The sequence below is a fragment of the Panthera pardus genome, unplaced genomic scaffold (genome assembly GCF_024362965.1).
Source record: "Panthera pardus isolate Hobbes unplaced genomic scaffold, ASM2436296v1 HiC_scaffold_2, whole genome shotgun sequence".
Taxonomy (NCBI): Eukaryota; Metazoa; Chordata; class Mammalia; order Carnivora; family Felidae; genus Panthera; species Panthera pardus.
The window spans coordinates 103,046,595-103,066,995 of record NW_026526765.1 but is presented as its reverse complement, the minus strand read 5'-3'; the positions used below and the strand labels follow the sequence as shown (position 1 = coordinate 103,066,995).

General features: G+C 40.1%; 1 protein-coding gene across 2 annotated transcripts; it reads left to right on the top strand.

Moving 5' to 3' along the window:
* The first annotated feature begins 6,981 nt into the window (after positions 1 to 6,981).
* Positions 6,982 to 18,594, top strand: MRPS36 (mitochondrial ribosomal protein S36). 2 transcript variants are annotated; one of them, XM_019463112.2, is made up of 4 exons: positions 6,996 to 7,132; positions 15,141 to 15,204; positions 17,545 to 17,732; positions 18,250 to 18,594. In XM_019463112.2, the coding sequence occupies exons 1-4, from the start codon at positions 7,091 to 7,093 to the stop codon at positions 18,265 to 18,267; spliced, it is 312 nt and encodes a 103-aa protein (XP_019318657.1). In that variant the 5' UTR covers positions 6,996 to 7,090; the 3' UTR covers positions 18,268 to 18,594. The 2 variants fall into 2 exon arrangements, with proteins under 2 accessions (XP_053763267.1, XP_019318657.1); XM_053907292.1 differs by lacking the exon at positions 15,141 to 15,204 and having other exon boundaries at positions 6,982 to 7,132.
* Positions 18,595 to 20,401: the final 1,807 nt, after the last annotated feature.

The window sequence follows — 20,401 nt, the reverse complement described above, 5'->3', positions numbered from 1 at the left end:
AACAAAACAAAACTGAAAACCGTTCATTTATTTATTTTGAGAGAGAAGCAAGCAGGGGAGGGGCAGAGAAAGAGGGAGAGAGAATCCTAAGCAGGCTCCTCGGTATCAGCATGGAGCCTGACATGGGACTTGATTCTACAAATGGTGAGATCATGATGTGAGCCAAAATCAGATGCTCAAACTACTGAGCCAGCTGGGAGCCCCAAGTGTGACTCTTTGTTTTGTTTTGTTTTGTTTTGTTTTGTTTTAATGTTTATTTATGAGAGAGAGAGAGAATGAGTGGGGGTGGAGCAGAGAGAGAGAGAGACAGACACAGAATCTGAAGAAGGTTCCAGGCTCTGAGCTGTCAGCACAGATTCCAATGTGGGGCTCGAATTCACGAGCCATGAGATCATGACCTCGGTCAAAGTTGAACGCTCAACCGACAGAGCCACCCAGGCATCCCCCAATTGTGACTTTTAAAATTTTGTATTTCTATATCATGCATTACTTTTATAAGTTAAATAATAAAAAGAGCAAATGTTACTTTGTATTATTAAAAAATAAAACTTGCTGGGGCACCTGGCTGGCTCTTAGTAGAGCATGCAGCTCTTGGTCTTGGGGTCATGAGTTAAAGCCCCACATTAGTTGTAAAGATTACTAAAAAACATGTAAATAAACTTCTAAAAAATAGAACTTGGCCTCTTGTATAGCATCTCATTCCTTTTGTTTTTTTTGAAAGAGTAGGGGGAGGGGCAGAGAGAAAGAATCCAAGCAGGCTCTGCAATGTCAGCATGGAGCCTGATGCAGGGCTGGAACTCACAAACCACAAGATCATGGCCCAGGCTGAAATCAAGAATCAGACTCTCAAGCCACTGAGCTACCCAGGTGACCCCCATTCCATTTTTTGAAAACTCTAATTGAGGGGCACCTGGGTGGCTTAGTTGGCTAAGTGACGATTTTGGCTCAAGTTATATTTTTCTTATGGAAAAGCATTATTCTGGAAAATGCCTTCCTGAAACAAAGACTTATCATCATCTGAAAAACTTTATTTATTTTCCTGGGATTTTATTATCCTTTGTGTTCCCTTCCAAAGTCCAACTCTGAGAGAAATTTCATTAGTCAGTTTTTCCTGAAGTGCTGAATTGTAACAAACATTGATAACGCTCTTAGGTCCATAGTTTGATCGCTAGATGACATGAGGAGCATTCACTATATGAAACATTCCATGGTTTATGTGACCAAGTGAAATTGCAGAAGCACATTTAAAGTTTCTACTTAGAAGTGTACGGTATTTCCACCAAGGCTCTCTTCACCATGCCAGACATCACTGAGACAGAAAAGTATACTCCCACAAAGAGGGAGTGCTAGGTTTCAGAGCTGGGGGTAGAAAATGGGTATCTGCTGGAAAGAGTACAGTCTACCACAGTCTGCCATCTTGGTCTTAAATATTAACTTTCCTTGTGCATGTAAAAGGAACAACGTTGCCCAAGGAAATAATAGTGTCATCCAGTCGTAACAGTTTCCAAGTTCAGGATCTCTTGATAGTCTTTCCCATCAGGTCCAGATGTGACTTCATGATCTGGAGATCCATAAACTGAAAAGACAAATTCTTTTGTTTCGCACAGTCAGCAAACAATAGTGGACAAGGTTGGCAATTCTGAAATCCTGCTTGGCAAATGATAGGAGGTGCTCCTTCCTAAGGAGAGGGAACATGTTTTGATTAGGCTTTTGTGCTGCTCAATGGAAGAAGTTCCTTTCTTGACTCTGCCCTTTGCTGTGTTCTCCCTTTGCATTACTAACATTGGCCATATCTGAAGAGGGCATTAGAGGGTGTCCTGAACAGCTTTCTCAGTTGGGGATTCAAATATTTTACATCTCTGAGTCTTTAAATTTGGACCAGTGGTGTTTTTTTGTGTGTTTTTTTTTTTTTTAAGTTTTTTTATTTTGAGAGAGAGCAAGTTGGGTAGGAGCAGAGAGAAGGAGAGACAGAGAGTCCCAAGGAGGCTCTGCACTGTCTGAGCAGAGCCCAATGGGGGCTCGTACTCACAAAGTGTTAGATCATGACCTGAACCGAAGTCAGACTCTTAACCGACTGAGCCACCCAGGTACCCAGTGCTTTTGTTAATGTAGATTTTAAATGTGGTTGGTGGTGGTCATAGTTGTTTTGGTTGGTTGGTTGATCCATGTTAAAGATCAGCAAACTGTGGCTTACCAGCTGCCTGTTTTTGTAAATAAAGTTTTATTGGAACAAAGCTATGCCCATAGATTTACATATTATCTCTGGTTGTTTTCCCTCTACACTGGCTTAATAATTGAATTGAACTGAATAGCTGCAAGAGATTATATGTCTGGCACCCTATTTTTCTTACAGTTAACTGACTTAAAGAAACGTGTTGACCTGTAGACCATTTTGTATTATGATTTGTGTGATTGCTTCCGAGTAGTTTACGTAGCTTGTTTGACCTCTGTATTCCTTTAAACTAAAACTTAGATCTGCTTTACTAAATGTAGTTTCAATTTTTTTGTAGTTTCAAACTTAAAAAAAAAATTTTAATGTTTTCATTTATTTTTTTTTAATTTTTTTTTAACGTTTATTTATTTTTGAGACAGAGAGAGACAGAGCATGAATGGGGAAGGGTCAGAGAGAGGGAGACACAGAATCTGAAACAGGCTCCAGGCTCTGAGCTGTCAGCACAGAGCCTGACGCGGGGCTCGAACTCACGGACCGCGAGATCATGACCTGAACCGAAGTCGGACGCTTAACCGACTGAGCCACCCAGGCGCCCCTTCATTTATTTTTGAGACAGAGACAGACAGAGCATGAGCATGCCTTATGTGTGAGATCATGACCTGAGCTGAAGTTGGATGCTTAACCAACTGAGCCACCCAGGCATCCCTCAAACTTTTTTATCAAGAAAAATTACAGTTGTGACTAGGTACTTCATATTGCATTACATCAGAAGGCTGTTATTCATGGTTTTGCCTAAGAGATCTACAGCCAATATCAGGAACAGGGTTTACCGTACAAGAAAGGAGTCAAAAGCCCAGAGATAGTAACGTTAAGAACATACATAATACAAGGGAGACCTGGATGGTTCAGTCAGTTGAGCATCCAACTCTTGATATCAGCTGAGGTAGTGATCTTGCCGTCATGAGGTTGAGCCCTGTCTTGGCTCCATGTGCAGGTCATGAGGCCTGCTTGGGATTCTCTGTCTCCCTCTCTCTCTCTGCTCCTCCCCTGCTGACACTTGCTCTCTCTCTCTCTCTCTCTCTCTCTCTCAAAATAAATAAACCTTAAAAAAAAAAAAAAAGAAAGAATACATAATACAAGAAGTAGAATCAGTTGGTGTGCTCCGAGTCCATGAAAATAGTCAAATAATAGAATTGAGGGTGTAGACAAAAATCAGTATGAATGGGGTAAGTAATCTTATGATCTGATTACAGATCTGATGGTGGCTGATAGAAACTGAGCGGCAGTAGGAAGAGAAGACAGGATTTGGGGGTTAAGGCAATTTGCTCCCTTCACTTTAACTTCTTTTATCATCTTCATCCTAGAATTAATCCAGAAGGGAGCTGGATGAGAATTCTGTGAAGGAGTATGAATGTCAACACTTAGAAATGAATCCACAGTAGGGGGCGCGTGGATGGCTCAGTCAGTTAAGTGTTCAACTTCAGCTCAGGTCAGGATCTCATGTTTCCTGGGGTTCGAGCCCCACCTCCTGCTTTGAATCCTATGTCTCTCTCTCTCTCTCTCTCTCTGCCCCTCCCCCGCTTGCATTCTGTCTCTCTCCCCAAAATAAATAAACATTAAAAAAATTGGGGCGCCTGGGTGGCTCAGTCAGTTAAGCGACCGACTTCGGCTCAGGTCACGATCTCGCGGTCCGTGAGTTCGAGCCCCGGGTGGGGCTCTGGGCTGATGGCTCGGAGCCTGGAGCCTGCTTCCGATTCTGTGTCTCCCTCTCTCTCTGCCCCTCCCCCGTTCATGCGTTCATGCTCTGTCTCTCTCTGTCTCAAAAATAAATAAAAAAACCTTAAAAAATTTTTAAAAAATAATAAAAATAAATAAATGAGCCCACATTAGAGAAAAGTCATTTTCCTGACTCCCCCAAACAAAATCCATACCAATGTGACCATTAATTTGCACTGCATTTGACATTTTCTGAATTTGTCACCAAGTATTCCCAGGAAACTGTTGTGTATGTGAGGAGTTGGAAAGTTTATTTTTTTAATGTTTATTTCTGAGAGAGAGCACAAGTGGGGGAGGAGTAGAGAGGGAGGGAGACATAGAATCCAAAGGAGACTCCAGACCCCGAGCTGTTAGTGCAGAGCCTGATGCAGGGCTTGAACCCCTGAGCCATGAGATCACGACCTCGGCCAAAGTTGGATGCCCAACCAACTGAGCTACCCAGGTGCCCTGGAAAGTTTATTTTTAAAACTTTTTTTTAAATAAATTTTTTTAATGTTTATATTTATTTATTTACTTATTTATTCATTTAGAGAGCATGAGCAGGGAGGGGCAGAGAGGGAGACACAATCCGAAGCAGACTCCAGGCCCCAAACTGTCAGCACAGAGCCCAATGCGGGGTTCAGACCCACAAACCATGAGATAATGACCTGAGCTGAAGTCGACGCTTAATTGACAGAGGCACCCAGGTGCCCCTGGAAAGTTTATTTTTTAATAAAGGCTCTAAATCATGGCACTTCTTTGTCCATATTCATTTCTTAAACACAGTCATAAAGGAAAATGAAAAATGTTTATTTATAAAAGTAACCCAGAAAGTCTGTGCCTTTTAAATGACTTCAGAATGAGAATCTGATGTAGATATTTACATAGAAACTTGCTTTTTCTCTCTGTACTAGAAATCTAAGCTTCTGCCGCTTTTGAGCTTTCTACCTGTATTGAGGTCATTGACAAAGTTGTAAGATAGTTAAAGTGTACAACATGATTTGATATACATCGTGAAGAGATTCCCACAGTTGGGTTAACACATTACCCCACATATTTACCTTCTTTTTTTTTTTTTTTTTTTTTTTTTTGATGAGAACATTTGAAGTTCTACTTAGCAAATTTCAGTTACACAATACAGTATTACCTACTATAGTCACCACTTTTGAGCTTTAAGAACACATTATCTGGTTTCATCAGTGGTGACTTAAAACAATTTTTTAAAATAAAGTTTATTTGTTTTGAGAGAGAGGGAGAGAATCCCAAGCAGGCTCCACACTGTCAGTGCAGACCCTGATGTAGGGCTCCATCTCACAAACCATGAGATCATGACCTGAGCCAAAGTCAAGACATGGATGCGTAACCAACTGAGCCACCCAGATGCCCCAAAACAAATTTTTTTTGGCCTAGGCTTTATTTTTATTTTTATTGGATTTAGGTTCACTGCAAAATTGAGAGAAAGTAGAGTTCCTATATACTTACAGCTCCTACACATTCACAGCCTTACCCACTAACACCATTCCTTCTAGCCTGGTATGTTTGTTACAACTGAACCTATATTAACATGTCATTATCCCTCAAAGGTGGTACATTGTATGGATTTTAACATGTATAATGACACATACTTACATTACGGTATCATAGAAGAGTTTCATTGTCCTAAAAACCATTGTGCTCTGCCTATTTGTCCCTGGCAATCAATTATCCTGTTACTGTCTCCATAATTTTGCCTTTTCCAAAATGTCATATAGTTGGAGTCATTCAGTATGTAAGTTTTCAAATACCATCTTTTGCTCCCACCAATGATGTGTGTGAGTGCCTCTTTCCCTACAGCCGCCCCAGAATGTGTTACCCAAATTATGTATGTTGACCAGTTGGATGGGTGAAACTAGTGTTTCAGCATAGTTTAAATTTTATTAGAAGGGCCCATTTTGGCGCTTGGTAAAGTATTTTTTTTTTTAATTTTTTTAACATTTATTTTTGAGACAGAGAGAGACACAGCATGCACGGGGGAGGGGCAGAGAGAGAGGGAAACACAGAATTGGAAGCAAGCTCCAGGCTCTGAGCCATCAGCCCAGAGCCCGATGCGGGGCTCGAACTCGCGGACCACGAGATCGTGACCTGAGCTGAAGTTGGACGCTTAACTGACTGAGCCACCCAGGCGCCCCGGTAAAGTATTTTTAAAACTCTTCCCAGATTCAGAAGCCTCCAACCTAGGTCATCAAAACAATTTTGTCACTGTACTTGAAGTTGTTTATGGCTACATTACCTACAAAATTATGTTAAATGGTCACAACATATTGTGTATCAGAAATTAGAACAACATAAAAATTAATGTTCACAAAATTTCATGTAATTTTGAGGGAATGATATTGAAGAGTTATGTTGAGTCGGTTAAGTGTCTAAGGCTCAGGTCATGGTATCACTGCTGGTGGGTTCAAGCCCACCCCTCCACAGCTGGTGGGGATCTGTGCTGGCAGCTCAGAACCTGGAGCTGCTTTGGATTCTGTCTCCCTCTCTCTCTGTCCCTGCCCTGCTCATACTCTGTCTCTCTTTCTCTCTCTGAAAAATAAACAAAAAAAATTAAAAAAGAAAAATGAACTTTTGAGTTCTCATACTGGAATCAGGCAGCAGTTTAATATCAGGACTAATGGCAGAGAAAACAAGACCGTATCAAGTAACGCCAGTAAGGCAGAGAGTAAGAGGTAGCCTTGTATAGACCTCGAAATGCCTGCTCTTTCTGAGCTTGCCACTAACTCCTAAGTTTAACGAACTCGTTAGTTTTAGGATGCCACATGACTTTGTATTACCTATTTGGTTTCAGACTAAATTTTGGATTCTACTTAAAATAGAAACTGGCTATCTGGAAAGGAAATGGCCCTAGTTTACTCATGAGCTGATTAGCAAAACAAACCCAACATCACAAACCTTCGCGGGCAAAACAAAACAATGGAAAGCACGTGGGGTAGTTCCTAGGCGTGAATTGAGGCGGGGCGGGTCGGCGCCCAGCGTGGGCTGGCTACGCAGTGGAGGAGGATCCGGCGCGAGCGCACGCTCGCCCCTCCTCCATGACGCCACAGGCAGGCCCCGCCCCCAGCCGCCCAGGTCTCCTGTTATCTCTGCGGCTCGCCAGCGCCCCGGAAGCTGCCCCATCTCGGGGTCATGATGGGCAGCAAGATGGCGTCTGCCAGCAGGGTCGTTCAGGTAAGGAAATTTGGTCACTTTTCCGCACCGTGGGCGGTAGGGATGGTGCTGATTATAGCAAAGGCGCTGGGAAGAAAAGGCGGTGGCGGAGGCTGCGCGGTGACCGCGGCCCTGGGTAGGGCCAGCGGCACCGCCCGAGGATATGTGTGAAAATTGGACCTAGAACCCAATGAGTCGGGCAGTGAGCCGGAGACCAAAGCTGAGGGTTCGAGCCAGGCCGCGGGAGTGCTGTGTATGAGCACGTAGGCAAAGAGCTGCTGCGCGGTCCCTGGACTGTATCCTGCCAGGACCTCGGTAGCCCTCTTAGAGGAGTCTGCGGGCTAGGCTGCCCTGGCAATAGTCTCGGCCAATCGGCGTCTAGTATTGTCTGTGGTGTCCCGCATCAACCAATCGGAAGGAAGGCGGTAACGGCGCGTGGAAGGAAGCGAACGGTGCATCTGACCCAGTGTCCCTTCAAGGTCTTGGGAATGGCCAGAGAACTGGCCCCGCGGGCGGAGTCCTCACCCCAGGCGTATTCTCCCTCACCAATCCGAGCGTCTGGTTACAGGCTGGATGGGGACAATTGGAGGGGGGGAAATATATATTATTTAAGTTTGTTTGTAATAACATGTTTTGTTGTTACCCAAGTTTTTTTTTTTTTTTTTTTTTTTTTTGCCCTGAGTTTGTATTGGTAGCTAGAGGAACTTTGTTAATCCACACATCAATAAGTAACTCCTGGTAGCTTTTGTATTTGCTTCTTCAGTTGTGATCGCTAACTTAAATAGGACAGGTAAAGTTGGTATATAAAGGGACACAACCTCCACTTTTGTGGCTGCTTTACACAATCTCTTTTAAATTCTAGAAGTGTACTGTATGGTTTTTAACTTTGACATAAGAAGTGCATTTCCCTTTGTACAAATACATGTCTTAAAAAGACCTTTTCTTAAAGTTGTTTCAGTCGGAAAGATAATCTTAGATCCTAGCGTTTGGTCCCATTGCATAATGATTCTATTACTCATTCAGTAGGTAGATATTAAGCATTAACTAATTAAAGATAATATGAGGATTAGGAGAACATTGGACAAAGGACTGGTTGGTATCCGTAATGTGTAACCATACATGTTCATAATACATAGCTCAATTTTAAAATGGGTTAAAAAGTTGAAATGGCACAAAAGAAGATACACAAGTCTGTGAAATGATGTTGAACTTCATTGCTTACCAGGAAAATACAAATTAAAACCAGGAAGTACTACTACATCTACCAAAATTATTCAAAGTTTAAAAACTGTCAGTACCAAAAGTACTGATGACAGTGTGAAGCACCTGAAACTCTCATCCATTGTTGTTAGGGGTATAAATGGAATAGCCACTCTGGAAAACTTTTGTTAGTTTCCAGTAATTAAATATAGCTTCCCTATGATGCAGTTTTACTTATAGGTTTATACCCAAGAGAAATGAGTGCGTATACCTATACAGAGACTTAGATAAAAATGTCTGTAGCCACTTTATGCCATAATGACCCCCAAACCAGAAAAAATCCAAATGTCCATTAGGAGGATAAACAGATTGTGGTAGATTTATTAAAATGGAATAGTACACAGTAATGAACTACTAACTACTGATAAGGAAGAAAAAAAAGATACTGTGAGATGCGCAGTAAGGAATGGTCTGTCTTCCTCTAACAGAGCTGCAAAGACTTGTACTCATATTCATAATACAAAGTGGTTTTTGCTAACATTATGCAATAATTACATATAACCTTAGCAAAATTTATTGAGTACTTCTGTGTCAGGTCTGTACTCAGTGCTGAGACTATAGCACCAACAAGCCAGACATGGTGCCTCCATAGAACTTAGAATTTGGCTCTTAATTCATACCTTAAAGAAAGAGTAGTATTTCAACAAACTGGCACAAACTGATGGGAATTCATAAGGCATGGTGTCAATATTAAGTAGAGAAATTTGGCTCGACTATAAGGTATTCAGAAATAATTTCAGTAGAATAAGTTATAGGGGCGCCTGGGTGGCTCAAACTTTCTCTCACAGGCAAATCCCTGGTTCCTCCAAACATCACTGTAAATATATGTACTCTTGCTGAGTCCTACAATAGATTCAAAATGGTTTCAAAATTGCTATATTTATACAGCTACCAACACCAACATATTAAGTAAAAAGTTCAAGTTTTCTTAGGACTGTATTTATTATTATCATTGCCTTTAGATGAAAGTACAGAGTATAAGTACTATGAAAGTTATTTGGATTAGTTCCTTTTTTCCCCCCTTAGTTATGTTACCCAACTGATACACAGGTAGAATTGCTTCTTTGGGGGTGCCTGGGTGGCCCAGTCGGTTAAGTGCCGGCTTTGGCTCAGGTCGTGGTCTCAAGGTTCGTGAGTCTGAGCCTCACATCAGACTCACTGACAGTGTGGAACCTGCTTTGGATCCTCTATCTCCCTCTCTCTCCGCCTGTCTTCTGCACGCACACCTGTGCACGCACCTGCACACACACTCTCTCTCTCCCTCAAAATAAACATTTAAAAAAAAGGAATTGCTTCTTTGTGTTTACATTTAGAGTCTAAAATTTTTTTTAATGTTTTATTTTTGAGAGAGAGAGGAAAAGTGAGTGGGGCAGGGGCAGAGAGAGGGAGACAGGATCTGAAGTGGTTCTGTGCTGACAGCAGAGAGCCTGATGTGGGGCTCGAACTCTCAAAGCGTGAGATCATGACTGGAGCCAAAGTCAGACACTTAACCAATTGAGCCATCCACATGCCCCTACATTTAGAATTCAAAAGCAAATTTTGGGGCGCCTCCATGGCTCAGTCATTTGAGCGTCCAGCTTTGGCTCAGGTCATGATCTCATGGTTCATGAGTTTGAACCCCACGTCTCTGTGCTGACAGCTGAGCCTGGAGCCTGCTTCAGATTCTGTGTCTCCCTCTTTCCCTCTCCAATTCACGCTCTGTCTCTGTCTCTCTCTCTTTCACAAATGAATAAACATTTAAAAAAATTTTTTTGTTTAAGTAAATATTGAGGCGTCTGGGTGGCTCAGTCAGTTAAACGTCCAGTTCTTGATCTCAGCTCAAGTGTTGATCTCAGGGTCGTGGGTTCAGGCTCTGCACTGAGCATGAAGCCTACTTAAAAAAAAAAATTTTTTTTTTTATTTAAAATAAATAAAAAGCAGATTTTGAGAGAGGAAAATTTGAGCATAAGTTAAGTATTAGATGATATTAAAGAATTATTTTTAATTTATTGTGGTAAAATGTGTAGAGATTATGGTTTGACAAAAATCTTTTTATGTTAGTGATACATATGGAAGGTATTAACAGGTTAGAGGAGAGGGTTGGGATTTGTTTAATGGAGGAAGGGGTGATGAATTAAGATTGTCTCTATTGCTGTTGAAATTGTGTAATGTGTTAGGGGCGCCTGGGTGGCGCAGTCGGTTAAGCGTCCGACTTCAGCCAGGTCATGATCTCGCGGTCCGTGAGTTCGAGCCCCGCATCAGGCTCTGGGCTGACGGCTCGGAGCCTGGAGCCTGTTTCCGATTCTGTGTCTCCCTCTCTCTCTGCCCCTCCCCCGTTCATGCTCTGTCTCTCTCTGTCCCAAAAATAAATTAAAAAAAAAAAAAAAAGTTGAAAAAAAAATTAAAAAAAAAAAAAAAAAGAAATTGTGTAATGTGTTTATCAGGGTTTATTTCGTTTTTTGTTTATTAGGGTTTATTACAGTACTGGCTCTACTCATATATTTAGGAAAATGCCTTTTAAAAAAGGGGACACCAGGGGCACCTAGCAGCTCAGTCAGTTAAGCATCCAGTTCTTGATTTCAGTTCAGGTTGTGATCTTGCAGTTCATGGGTTTGAGCCCCAAGTCTGGCTCTGTGTCCACATTGAGTAGATTGCTCGGGATTCTCTTCTCTCCCTCTCTCTGCTGCTCCCCTGCTTTCTCATACGCATGTGCTCTGTCTCAAAATTAATAAATAAACTTAAAAAAAAAAAAACAAAAAGGACACCAGTCTGGCAATTTAATCTATAAGGGCATATTATGTCATATTTTTAAGTGTGCGTAAGCATTGCTGAAATGGATTTTTCTCTCTTGTGTACGTATCATTGTTTAAGTGTGTGTATACCTACTCCCATACCTATACAGTTAGTCCTGTCTTACAAATGGTCTCTGTTCACACTTGGCAAGTGTTTTCTCAACATTTACTGCATACCTGGCAGTACTGCATAAGTGCTAGTTCTCTGACTGCCTTTTGCAGGAGATTAGCTGTCCTCTAATCATTGGCTTATTGATCTAGGAACAGAAAAGTACTTCAGAATACCTGGAGTAAAAGATGCAGAAGACAGAGGTGAGAAGTGAGGCTGGAGAGGGAGGGAGAGGCAAATCAGGATGGGCCTAGTGAATGCCAAATATGAGCTTGAAGTTTATGCTGAAAGCTGTTGAACATTTTTAAAGCTTTTAAATGGGGTGTTCATAGCGTATGGATAGAACATTCTTTGAAGAAGATTGGCTATGAAAAGGAAGAAATAGTTACTAGAGGGAGAATTGGGTTTCATTTTTGTTTTGTTTTGAGAGAGAGAATGTGTGTGAGCAGAGAAGAGAGAGAGGGAGAATCCTAAGCAGTCTTCTTGCCCAGCATGGAGCCGGACATGGGGCTCAGTCTCAGATTGACACACAGTGTGACATTAGAGTTTTGTTTTTTACCATTAGACTTGACTGTGAACTTATGCTGAGGGAGACAACTCTATTCCAGCATTTTCTCACAGGAGCACAATTATAGTGGGGTTTTCAGGCCAGTCCCAACAAGCCTATTTATTTCCGTATTCATATGAAATGTATATTATGTAGTGGGGTGCCTGGGTGGCTCAGTTGGTTGGGTGTCCTACTTTGGCTCAGGTCATGATCTCACAGTTCGTGAGTTCAACCCCCACATCAGGCTCTGTGCTGACAGCTCAGAGCCTGGAGCCTGCTTCAGCTTCTTTGTCTCCCTCTCTCTCTGCCCCTCCCCTGCTCTCACTCTGTCTCTCTCTAAAAAATAAACAAACATTAAAAAAAATTTTTTTTAATGTATTATATAGTACATATATACAAATATTTTGGAGATAAACATACAGCTCAATATCACTAGTTACAGAGCAACTTCTAGATTACTTTAGTTGAAAATAGTACTGTTCATTAGAGTCTTAGCATTGTATATTCAGAAAATTTCATGCTGAAAGGTCCATTTAAGTTTCTCTCTAGCAGGGGTGCCTAGGTGGCTCAGTTAAGCATCTGACTTTGATTTCGGCTCAGATCATGATCTCTTGGTTTGTGAGATTGAGCCCCACATCGGGCTGTTGACTGATAGCACAGGAGGGCCTGCTTGGGATTCTCTCTGTCCCTCCCATGCTCGTGCACTCTCTCTTTCTCAAAATAAACTTAAAACAGGAAGTTCCTCTATAGCATTATCTAGAATTCTAGGGGTAAAACAGCAATACCCTGCAAATATCTGGGTTTTTTATTAATTTAATTTAATTTAATTTTTTAAATTTACACCCAAGTTAGCATATAGTGCAACAATGATCTCAGGGGTAGATTCTTTAATGCTCCTTACCCATTTAGCCCATCCCCCCTCCCACAACTCTTCCAGTAACCCTCTGTTTGTTCTCCATATTTAAGAGTATCTTATGTTTCATTCCCCTCCCTGTTTTTATATTGTTTTTGCTTCCCTTCCCTTGTGTTCATCTGTTTTGTATCATAAATTCCTCATATTAATGAAGTCATATGATATTTGTCTTTCTCTGACTAATTTCACTTAGCATAATGCCCTCTAGTTTCATCCATGTAGTTGCAGATGGCAAGATCTCATTCTTTTTGATTGCCGAGTAATAGTCTGTTATATATATATATATATATATATATATATATATATATATATATATATATATATATATACACACACACCACATTTTCTTCACCCATTCATTGATGGACATTTGGGCTCTTTCCATACTTTGGCTATTGTTGATAGTGCCGCTACAAACATTGGGGTGCATGTGCCCCTTTGAAACAGCATACCTGTATCCCTTGGATAAATGCATACTAGTGCAGTTGCTGGATCATAGGGTAGTTCTATTTTTAATTTTTTGAGGAACTTCCATACTGTTTTTTCTTTTTTTTAGATGGGACTTTCTTTAAAAAAAATTTTTTAATGCTTATTTATTTTTGACAGAGAGAGAGAGACAGCATGAGTGGGGAAGGGGCAGAGAGGGAGGGAGACACAGAATCCGAAGCAGACTCCAGGCTCTGAGCTGTCAGCACAGAGCCCGACACGGGGCTCAAACTCACAGACCGCGAGATCATGACCTGAGTCGAAGTCGGACGCTCAACTCACTGAGCCACCCAGGAGCCCCAAGGAGTCTCCAAACTGTTTTCCAGAGTGGCTGCACCAGTTTGCATTCCCACCAGCAGTGCAAAAGAGATCTTCTCTCCACATCCTCGCCAACATCTGTTGTTGCCTGAGTTGTTAACGTTAGCCCTTCTGACGGGTGTGAGGTGGTATCTCATTGTTGTTTTGATTTATATTTCCCTGATGATGAGTGATGTTGAGCATTTTTTCATGTGTCAGTTGGCCATCTGGGTGTCTTCTCTGGTGAAGTGTCTGTTCATGTCTTTTGCGCATTTCTTCACTGGATGATTTGTTTTTTGGGTGTTGAGTTTGATAAGTTCTTTATAGATTTTGGATACTAACCCTTTATCTGATATATCATTTGCAAATATCTTCTTCCATTCTGTCGTTTGCCTTTTAGTTTTGCTGATTGTTTCCTTCTCTGTGCAGAAGCTTTTTATTTTGATGAGGTCCCAGTAGTTCATTTTTGCTTTTGTTTCCCTTGCCTCCAGTGACATGGTGAGTAAGAAGTTGCTGAGGCCAAGATCAAAGAGGTTTTTGCCTGCTTTCTCCTCGAGGATTTTGATGGCTTCCTGTCTTACATTTAGGCCTTTCATCCATTTTTGAGTTTATTTTTGTGTATGGTGTAAGAAAGTGGTCCAGGTTCATTTTTCTGCCTGAGTGAACTCAGGCAGAAACTCTATATGTGTGTCTCTCTCTCTCTCTCTCTCTCTCTCTCTCTCTCAAAAAATAAACATTAAAATAAATTACAATAAATGAATGAATAAATAAAAATATTCGCAAATATGTGTTTCTATGGGTTTAGAAAAAAGACTAAAAGGGCCAACAAATGTTTAATCTGGTTTTTGTGGGTTTGGGGATTATAGACTGTGTTTTCTTATTTGTGGCTTTTCACCATTTCTTCCAAAGTTTTTACACAGAGCATGTGTTACTTTATAGTTGGAAAAAGCTTTTTTTAAATTTTCTTTCTTTCTTTCTTTCTTTCTTTCTTTCTTTCTTTCTTTCTTTCTTTCTTTCTTTCTTTCTTTCAAGTTTATTTATTTACTTAGCTCATGAGCAGGGGAGGGGTAGAGAGAGAGGGAGAGAGGGAATCCCAAGCAAGCTCTAGGCTGTCTGCACACGATCCCATGAACTGTGAGATCATGACCTGAGCCAAAATTAAGAGTCGGACACTCAACTGACTGAGCCACCTAGTCACCCTAAATTAGCTAATTTTCAATATGCTTTTTATCCTGTTCTGCACTGCTAGATAATTGGCCGTTTTAGGAAAACAACATTCAATACAAGTCAGGACACTTCTAATTCTTACCCAGCAGCAGGGTAATATATGTCATACAACATAAAATCTGTGTCATCTTTTTTCATAGGGTTGTTTTGAGGTCAGTTGGTAGTATAGTAAAATGTCTTCTAATGTGTAAAGTCCAAAGGTATTATGAAGAGTAGATAAGATAAATTAAAAGTTCATAGACCAGCTTTCCTAGTTGGGGAAGAGTAAAATAGTAATATTCGAGTTGCTGTCAAATATTAAGTTATTTTGTTTTAACAAAGGTATCTATGAAGTTCAGTACATTGTTTTTTTTATAGAGTTAATGAGTTTAGTGCTTCATCTTTTTTTTTTTTTTCCATATATTTTATTTTTCCTTTAGGTAGTCAAGCCACATACTCCATTAATAAGGTTCCCTGACAGAAGAGACAATCCTAAACCCAATGGTAAGTTGTGTTTTAGACTTTTTAAAAATTAGGTACAGATATATTTATACGTGAATATTCTATTATAGGCATTATTTCACATTTTAAAATCAGGGAGACCATTATAGCTTAGATCAAAACAGTTTATTAAGTTGCACATGCAGAAATTAACTTCTTATTACCTCCATTTAAAAAGGTAGTGACTCAATAGAACATGTCTTTGAACTTTTTTTAAGAGTTTATTTTGAAGTAATCTCTACACCCACTGTGGGGCTTGAACTCACAACCCTGAGATCAAGAGTCGCATGCTACACCAACTGAACCAGCTAGGCACCCCTGTCTCTGAATTTTTTTTTTTTTTTAATGTTTATTTATTTTAAAAAAAAATTTTTTTTTTCAACGTTTTTTATTTATTTTTGGGACAGAGAGAGACAGAGCATGAACGGGGGAGGGGCAGAGAGAGAGGGAGACACAGAATCGGAAACAGGCTCCAGGCTCCGAGCCATCAGCCCAGAGCCTGACGCGGGGCTCGAACTCACGGACAGCGAGACGAGATTGTGACCTGGCTGAAGTCGGACGCTCAACCGACTGCGCCACCCAGGTGCCCCTGTTTATTTATTTTTGAGACAGAGAGAGACAGAGCATGAACAGGGGAGGGGCAGAGAGAGAGGGAGACACAGAATCCAAAGCGGGCTCCAGGCTCTGAGCTGTCAGCACAGATCCCGACGCGGGGCTCGAACTCACAGACCGTGAGATGACCTGAGCCAAAGTTGGACGCTTAACCAATGGAGCCACCCAGGTGCCCCGTCTCTGAATTTTTAATTATATTGTGATTATACAGGGAAATTTTTGTTCTTTGTTTTCTTCTGTCCTTTATTTAAAAGATTCTCTCGTGCTTACATTGGAGAGGTTGTGAGGCACAGTAGCCATTCTTTTTAAAAAAATTTTTTTTTTAATGTTTATTTATTTTTGAGACAGAGGGAGACAGAGCATGAATGGGGGAGGGTCACAGAGAGAGGGAGACACAGAATCTGAAACAGGCTTCAGGCTCTGAGCGTCAGCACAGAGCCCGACGTGGGGCTCGAACCCACGGACCGCGAGACCATGACCTGAACCGAAGTCGGACGCTCAACCGACCGAGCCACCCAGGCACCCCCACAGTAGCCATTCTTATATTTTTCTCCCAGCTAACCTTTTCTTTCATTGACTGATATATTCATTCAGTCAGTAGATACAGACTGCCTTAGACCTGAGCAATCATTGATTATAAAGTAATTGAAGATTCTGAACAAGTCCTGTTTTCCCCTTATCCCTCACTTTTAGCAAATCCTTTGTCTCTGTTGTTTTTAATTAATTCCAGTATAGTTAACTTACAGTGTACAATGTATTCAACAATTCTATACATTACTCATTGATCATTATGATTGTCCCTGTTTTTATTATAAGATATTTAATCTTTAATTCAGGGAGGAGTGGAAGAAGTTTTATAGGGATATTTTTAATTTAACTTATTGTAACTTTTTTTTTAATGTTTATTCATTTTTGAGAGAGACAGACAGAGTGTGAGTGGGGGAGGGGCAGAGTGAGAAGGAGACAAAGAATCAAAGTAGGCTCCAGGCTCCTAGCTGTCAGCACAGAGCTCAACACAGGGCTCGAACCCATGAACCGTAGGATCATGACCTGAGCGGATTTTGTAGGTTTAACCGACTGAGCCACCCAGATGCCCCTAACTTATTGTAACTCTTAAAGAATTAAGATATAGGTGATAAAGGGGGCACCTGAGTGGCTCAGTCAATTACGTGTCTGACTTCAGCTCAGGTCATGATCTCACAGTTCATGATCTCGAGCCCCACATCGGGCTCTCTGCTATCAGCTCAGACCCCACTTCAGATCCTCTGTCCCCTCTCTCTCTGCCCCTCCCCTGCTCATGCACACCCCCCCACAAAATATATAAACATTAAAAAATATATAGGTGAATAAAGAAGTATAAAGGTATTGAGAAAACTTCTCTTCATATACCAACTTTCTTATTCCCTATTATATTACCTGTAAACACCACCATATGACAAAACTTAAGTGTGTAGATTATTCATATGGGTTATACTCTACTACCTAGAAATTTTATTATTTTATAAACTTGTTCAGTTTAGTAATTCATTAACTTAAAGCTTCTTCCTTATTTGTTTTAAAAAGAACTTTTTGAAATTATTTATAGCTACCCAATTTATAGCTACTCAATAATACATTTTAGAATTATACCCAGCATTTGAAGAATGACTTGATTACTCAATAATAGATCATTCAAAATAGTTTTTTAAGACACCTGAGCAATTTATTTCTCTAATTACATTTTTTTTTCAGTATCAGAAGTTTTGAGATCAGCAGGACTACCATCTCACTCTTCTTCAATTTCACAGCATTCTAAGGGAAGTAAATCACCAGATTTGCTGATGCATCAGGGTCCTCCAGACACTGCAGAAATAATAAAAACATTACCTCAGAAATACAGAAGGAAGCTTGTGTCTCAAGAAGAAATGGAATTTATCCAAGTATGTCATCGCTCTTTATCATAGTACTGTGCAAAACACCTGAACATTTTTGGCTTTTGGAATTTCATATGCTTGTTCTTTCCATTCCTTGTCACAGTGGGTCCATAGCTAAGACCAAGATAATCAGGTAGGACAGGGTTATGAGAAATAAACCATGTACAAGCCCTCAGTAAAAGTACCTGAAGGAATATATATGTAGAAGTATAATATGTTAAGTAGCAATAGCTATAACCACATGAAAAAAAGCTCAGTAGAGTCCTTGGTAATTTTTCAGTGTGAAGGGCTTATGAGGCCAAGAAATTTGAGCATCACCAATCAAGGTCAACCTTGAGTTCCTTCCTGATCAGAAATTGTTTACAACATTGATACAAGTGCCTAAGAGCAATGAAAAACCGAAATTGTTATTGAACACCTGATGATCATTTGCTTAAAATGGTGTAAATTTATATAATGTCCATGAAAAGATTTCTTCTGTAAATTTAAACCTAATCTTTTTGCTTTATTTTTTCCTTTTCAGCGTGGAGGTCCGGAATAATCACTGACCGTGTGGCTGCTGTTTGCCATCAAAGGAATAGTCTTTACAATAAAGGACTTCCAAAGTGGCACATGAGAAGCTACATTAAACAACTTGAATAAATATTCTGTTAAAAAAAATGAAATAGAAAATTTAGATGGACACTTGTATCTCCTAATATATGTATGTTGGTCAGCTTCTCCACAAGCTTACCTAATTGTTTATATACTTATTAAAGTATAGATTTTTAAATGTAGCCTATTAATTTACTCTTGATTATCAAGTATTATCAGTGTTGAGCTATTAAAAGCACACAATATCTAGTAAACTGTCATAGGTTTCCCATAATTTCACTTTTGTTTCAGTTTCCTTCCTTCCTTCCTTCCTTCCTTCCTTCCTTCCTTCCTTCCTTCCTCCCTCCCTCCCTCCCTCCCTCCCCTCCCCTCCCCTCCCCTCCCCTCCCCTCCCCTCCCCTCCCCTCCCCTCTCCAGCACATGCGTAACTGGGGGAGTGGCAGAGGGAGAGAATCTTCAGCAGGCTCCAAGCTCAGTGTGGAGCCTGATGTGGGGCTCAGTCTCATGACCATGAAATCATGACCTGAGCCGAAATCAAGAGTCAGAAGTTTAACCTACTGAGCCACCCAGGCGCCCCTCAGTTTTTTTTAAGACATGGAAAGATTTATCAGATAGAATTGCTGCTTTTGGGAAGTGATTTTCCTGAAGTTGGATGAGGATCAGTGAAAGAATGACTCCATTATTTGTTCTTAATTTTCTTTATATTTTTCCATTCACAAAATTACTGGAGTATAACTAGTTTAAAAACCATATCCTACACTAAATAATAAAAATACAGCAGGTAAAACAGGTGACTTTGTGGTAGTAAAACTGGGAGTTAATACAAAAGATTATTTGTAACCTACATTCGGAAGAAAATGAATATAACATAGAAACATATAACATTGAGTAGAAACTGCAACTTACTATGTTATTAGGGGTGTTAAGAAAGTCTTATTCTTTGATTTATTTTACTGTTTTGTCATCATGTGTGCAAATTCTGATAACCACTAACTTTCTCAAACTTAATGTCTGAAAGCCTCTTAAAATCGACCTAGATATTTACGTTATTAAGGCAATTTATGAAACTTTAATAAGGTCTTACAATGCCAAGGGTATGTATTATTGTGCAACTAAAGCCTCACAAAGCTAAATAAATTTTCTTCCATACCTTGAATGATTTCTAGAATGTGCTTTAAAGAAGTCATCCTTAATAGTAAGGGTAGCTAGTGGGCAATAGACCGAGTCAAATTGTTGAGTATCGCTCAGTTGCCTGCCAATTAAGCTTTACTTTTTCTTTTTTTTTTTTTCTTTTTACTATTCCAGGGTTGTGGCCTAATATAAATATTGCCCATCTCAATTATCAAATATGAGACTGGTATTTGGTGGTAGCAATAAGCTATTCTGGTGATTCATAACATGATTCATGATTTTTTTTTTAAACCTGTTTGGAAAGTTTTGTTAAAAAATATCACCATTCTCTTTTTTCTCTCTGTAATTTTTTCATTTCAGTAAAAGGAAGCCAAGGACAATTTTTTTTTTTTGCTTTCAGAAACAGAGTGGGTTCAAGTAATGAAGAGTGATTTGTGTACTACTGTGGGCCAGCAGTCAGGAACCCCATACTAGAACTGTCTGAAGTTCACCTCACTACAGATCCTACCATGAAAGTTGCAGTGAAAAAATAGATCACTTTTATAGAATCTTTGAACACAAGTATGACAAAAAGGCATATTCAGTGGGAGTTGGTGTCACAGGATGAGTTCCCAACAAGGATAGTATAGAAAGAATTCTGGCTTAGCTTTAAATAGCCTGTATTTTCATTTCAGAGTGAAGCACTTAAAATGTGTAACCATCAGCAAATTGCTGAATTTGTTCAAGTTTTTCAGTTTTCCTCTCCAATACTATACAGTGTGATAGGTGGGATCACAGTAGTGTATTATGTATTACTTTGTAGCAATTGAAAACTTAATGACTAAACACCCAAAAATGTAGTGGCTAAAAACAACAATAATCACTTAATAGCTCATGGTTTCTCTGGGTCTGGAATTCTGGACCGTTTGGTTTGGCAGTTGTGCTCAGTGTCTCTCATGAGGCTGCAATCA

What these genes read in the sequence shown, in the direction of transcription:
- MRPS36 (XM_053907292.1), top strand. Translation starts at nt 6,997, where the DNA reads ATGACGCCACAGGCAGGCCCCGCCCCCAGCCGCCCAGGTCTCCTGTTA. An exon ending in CTGCCAGCAGGGTCGTTCAG is followed by an intron (nt 7,133 to 17,544) that starts GTAAGGAAATTT and finishes TTTTTTTTTCAG; the next exon opens with TATCAGAAGTTTTGAGATCA.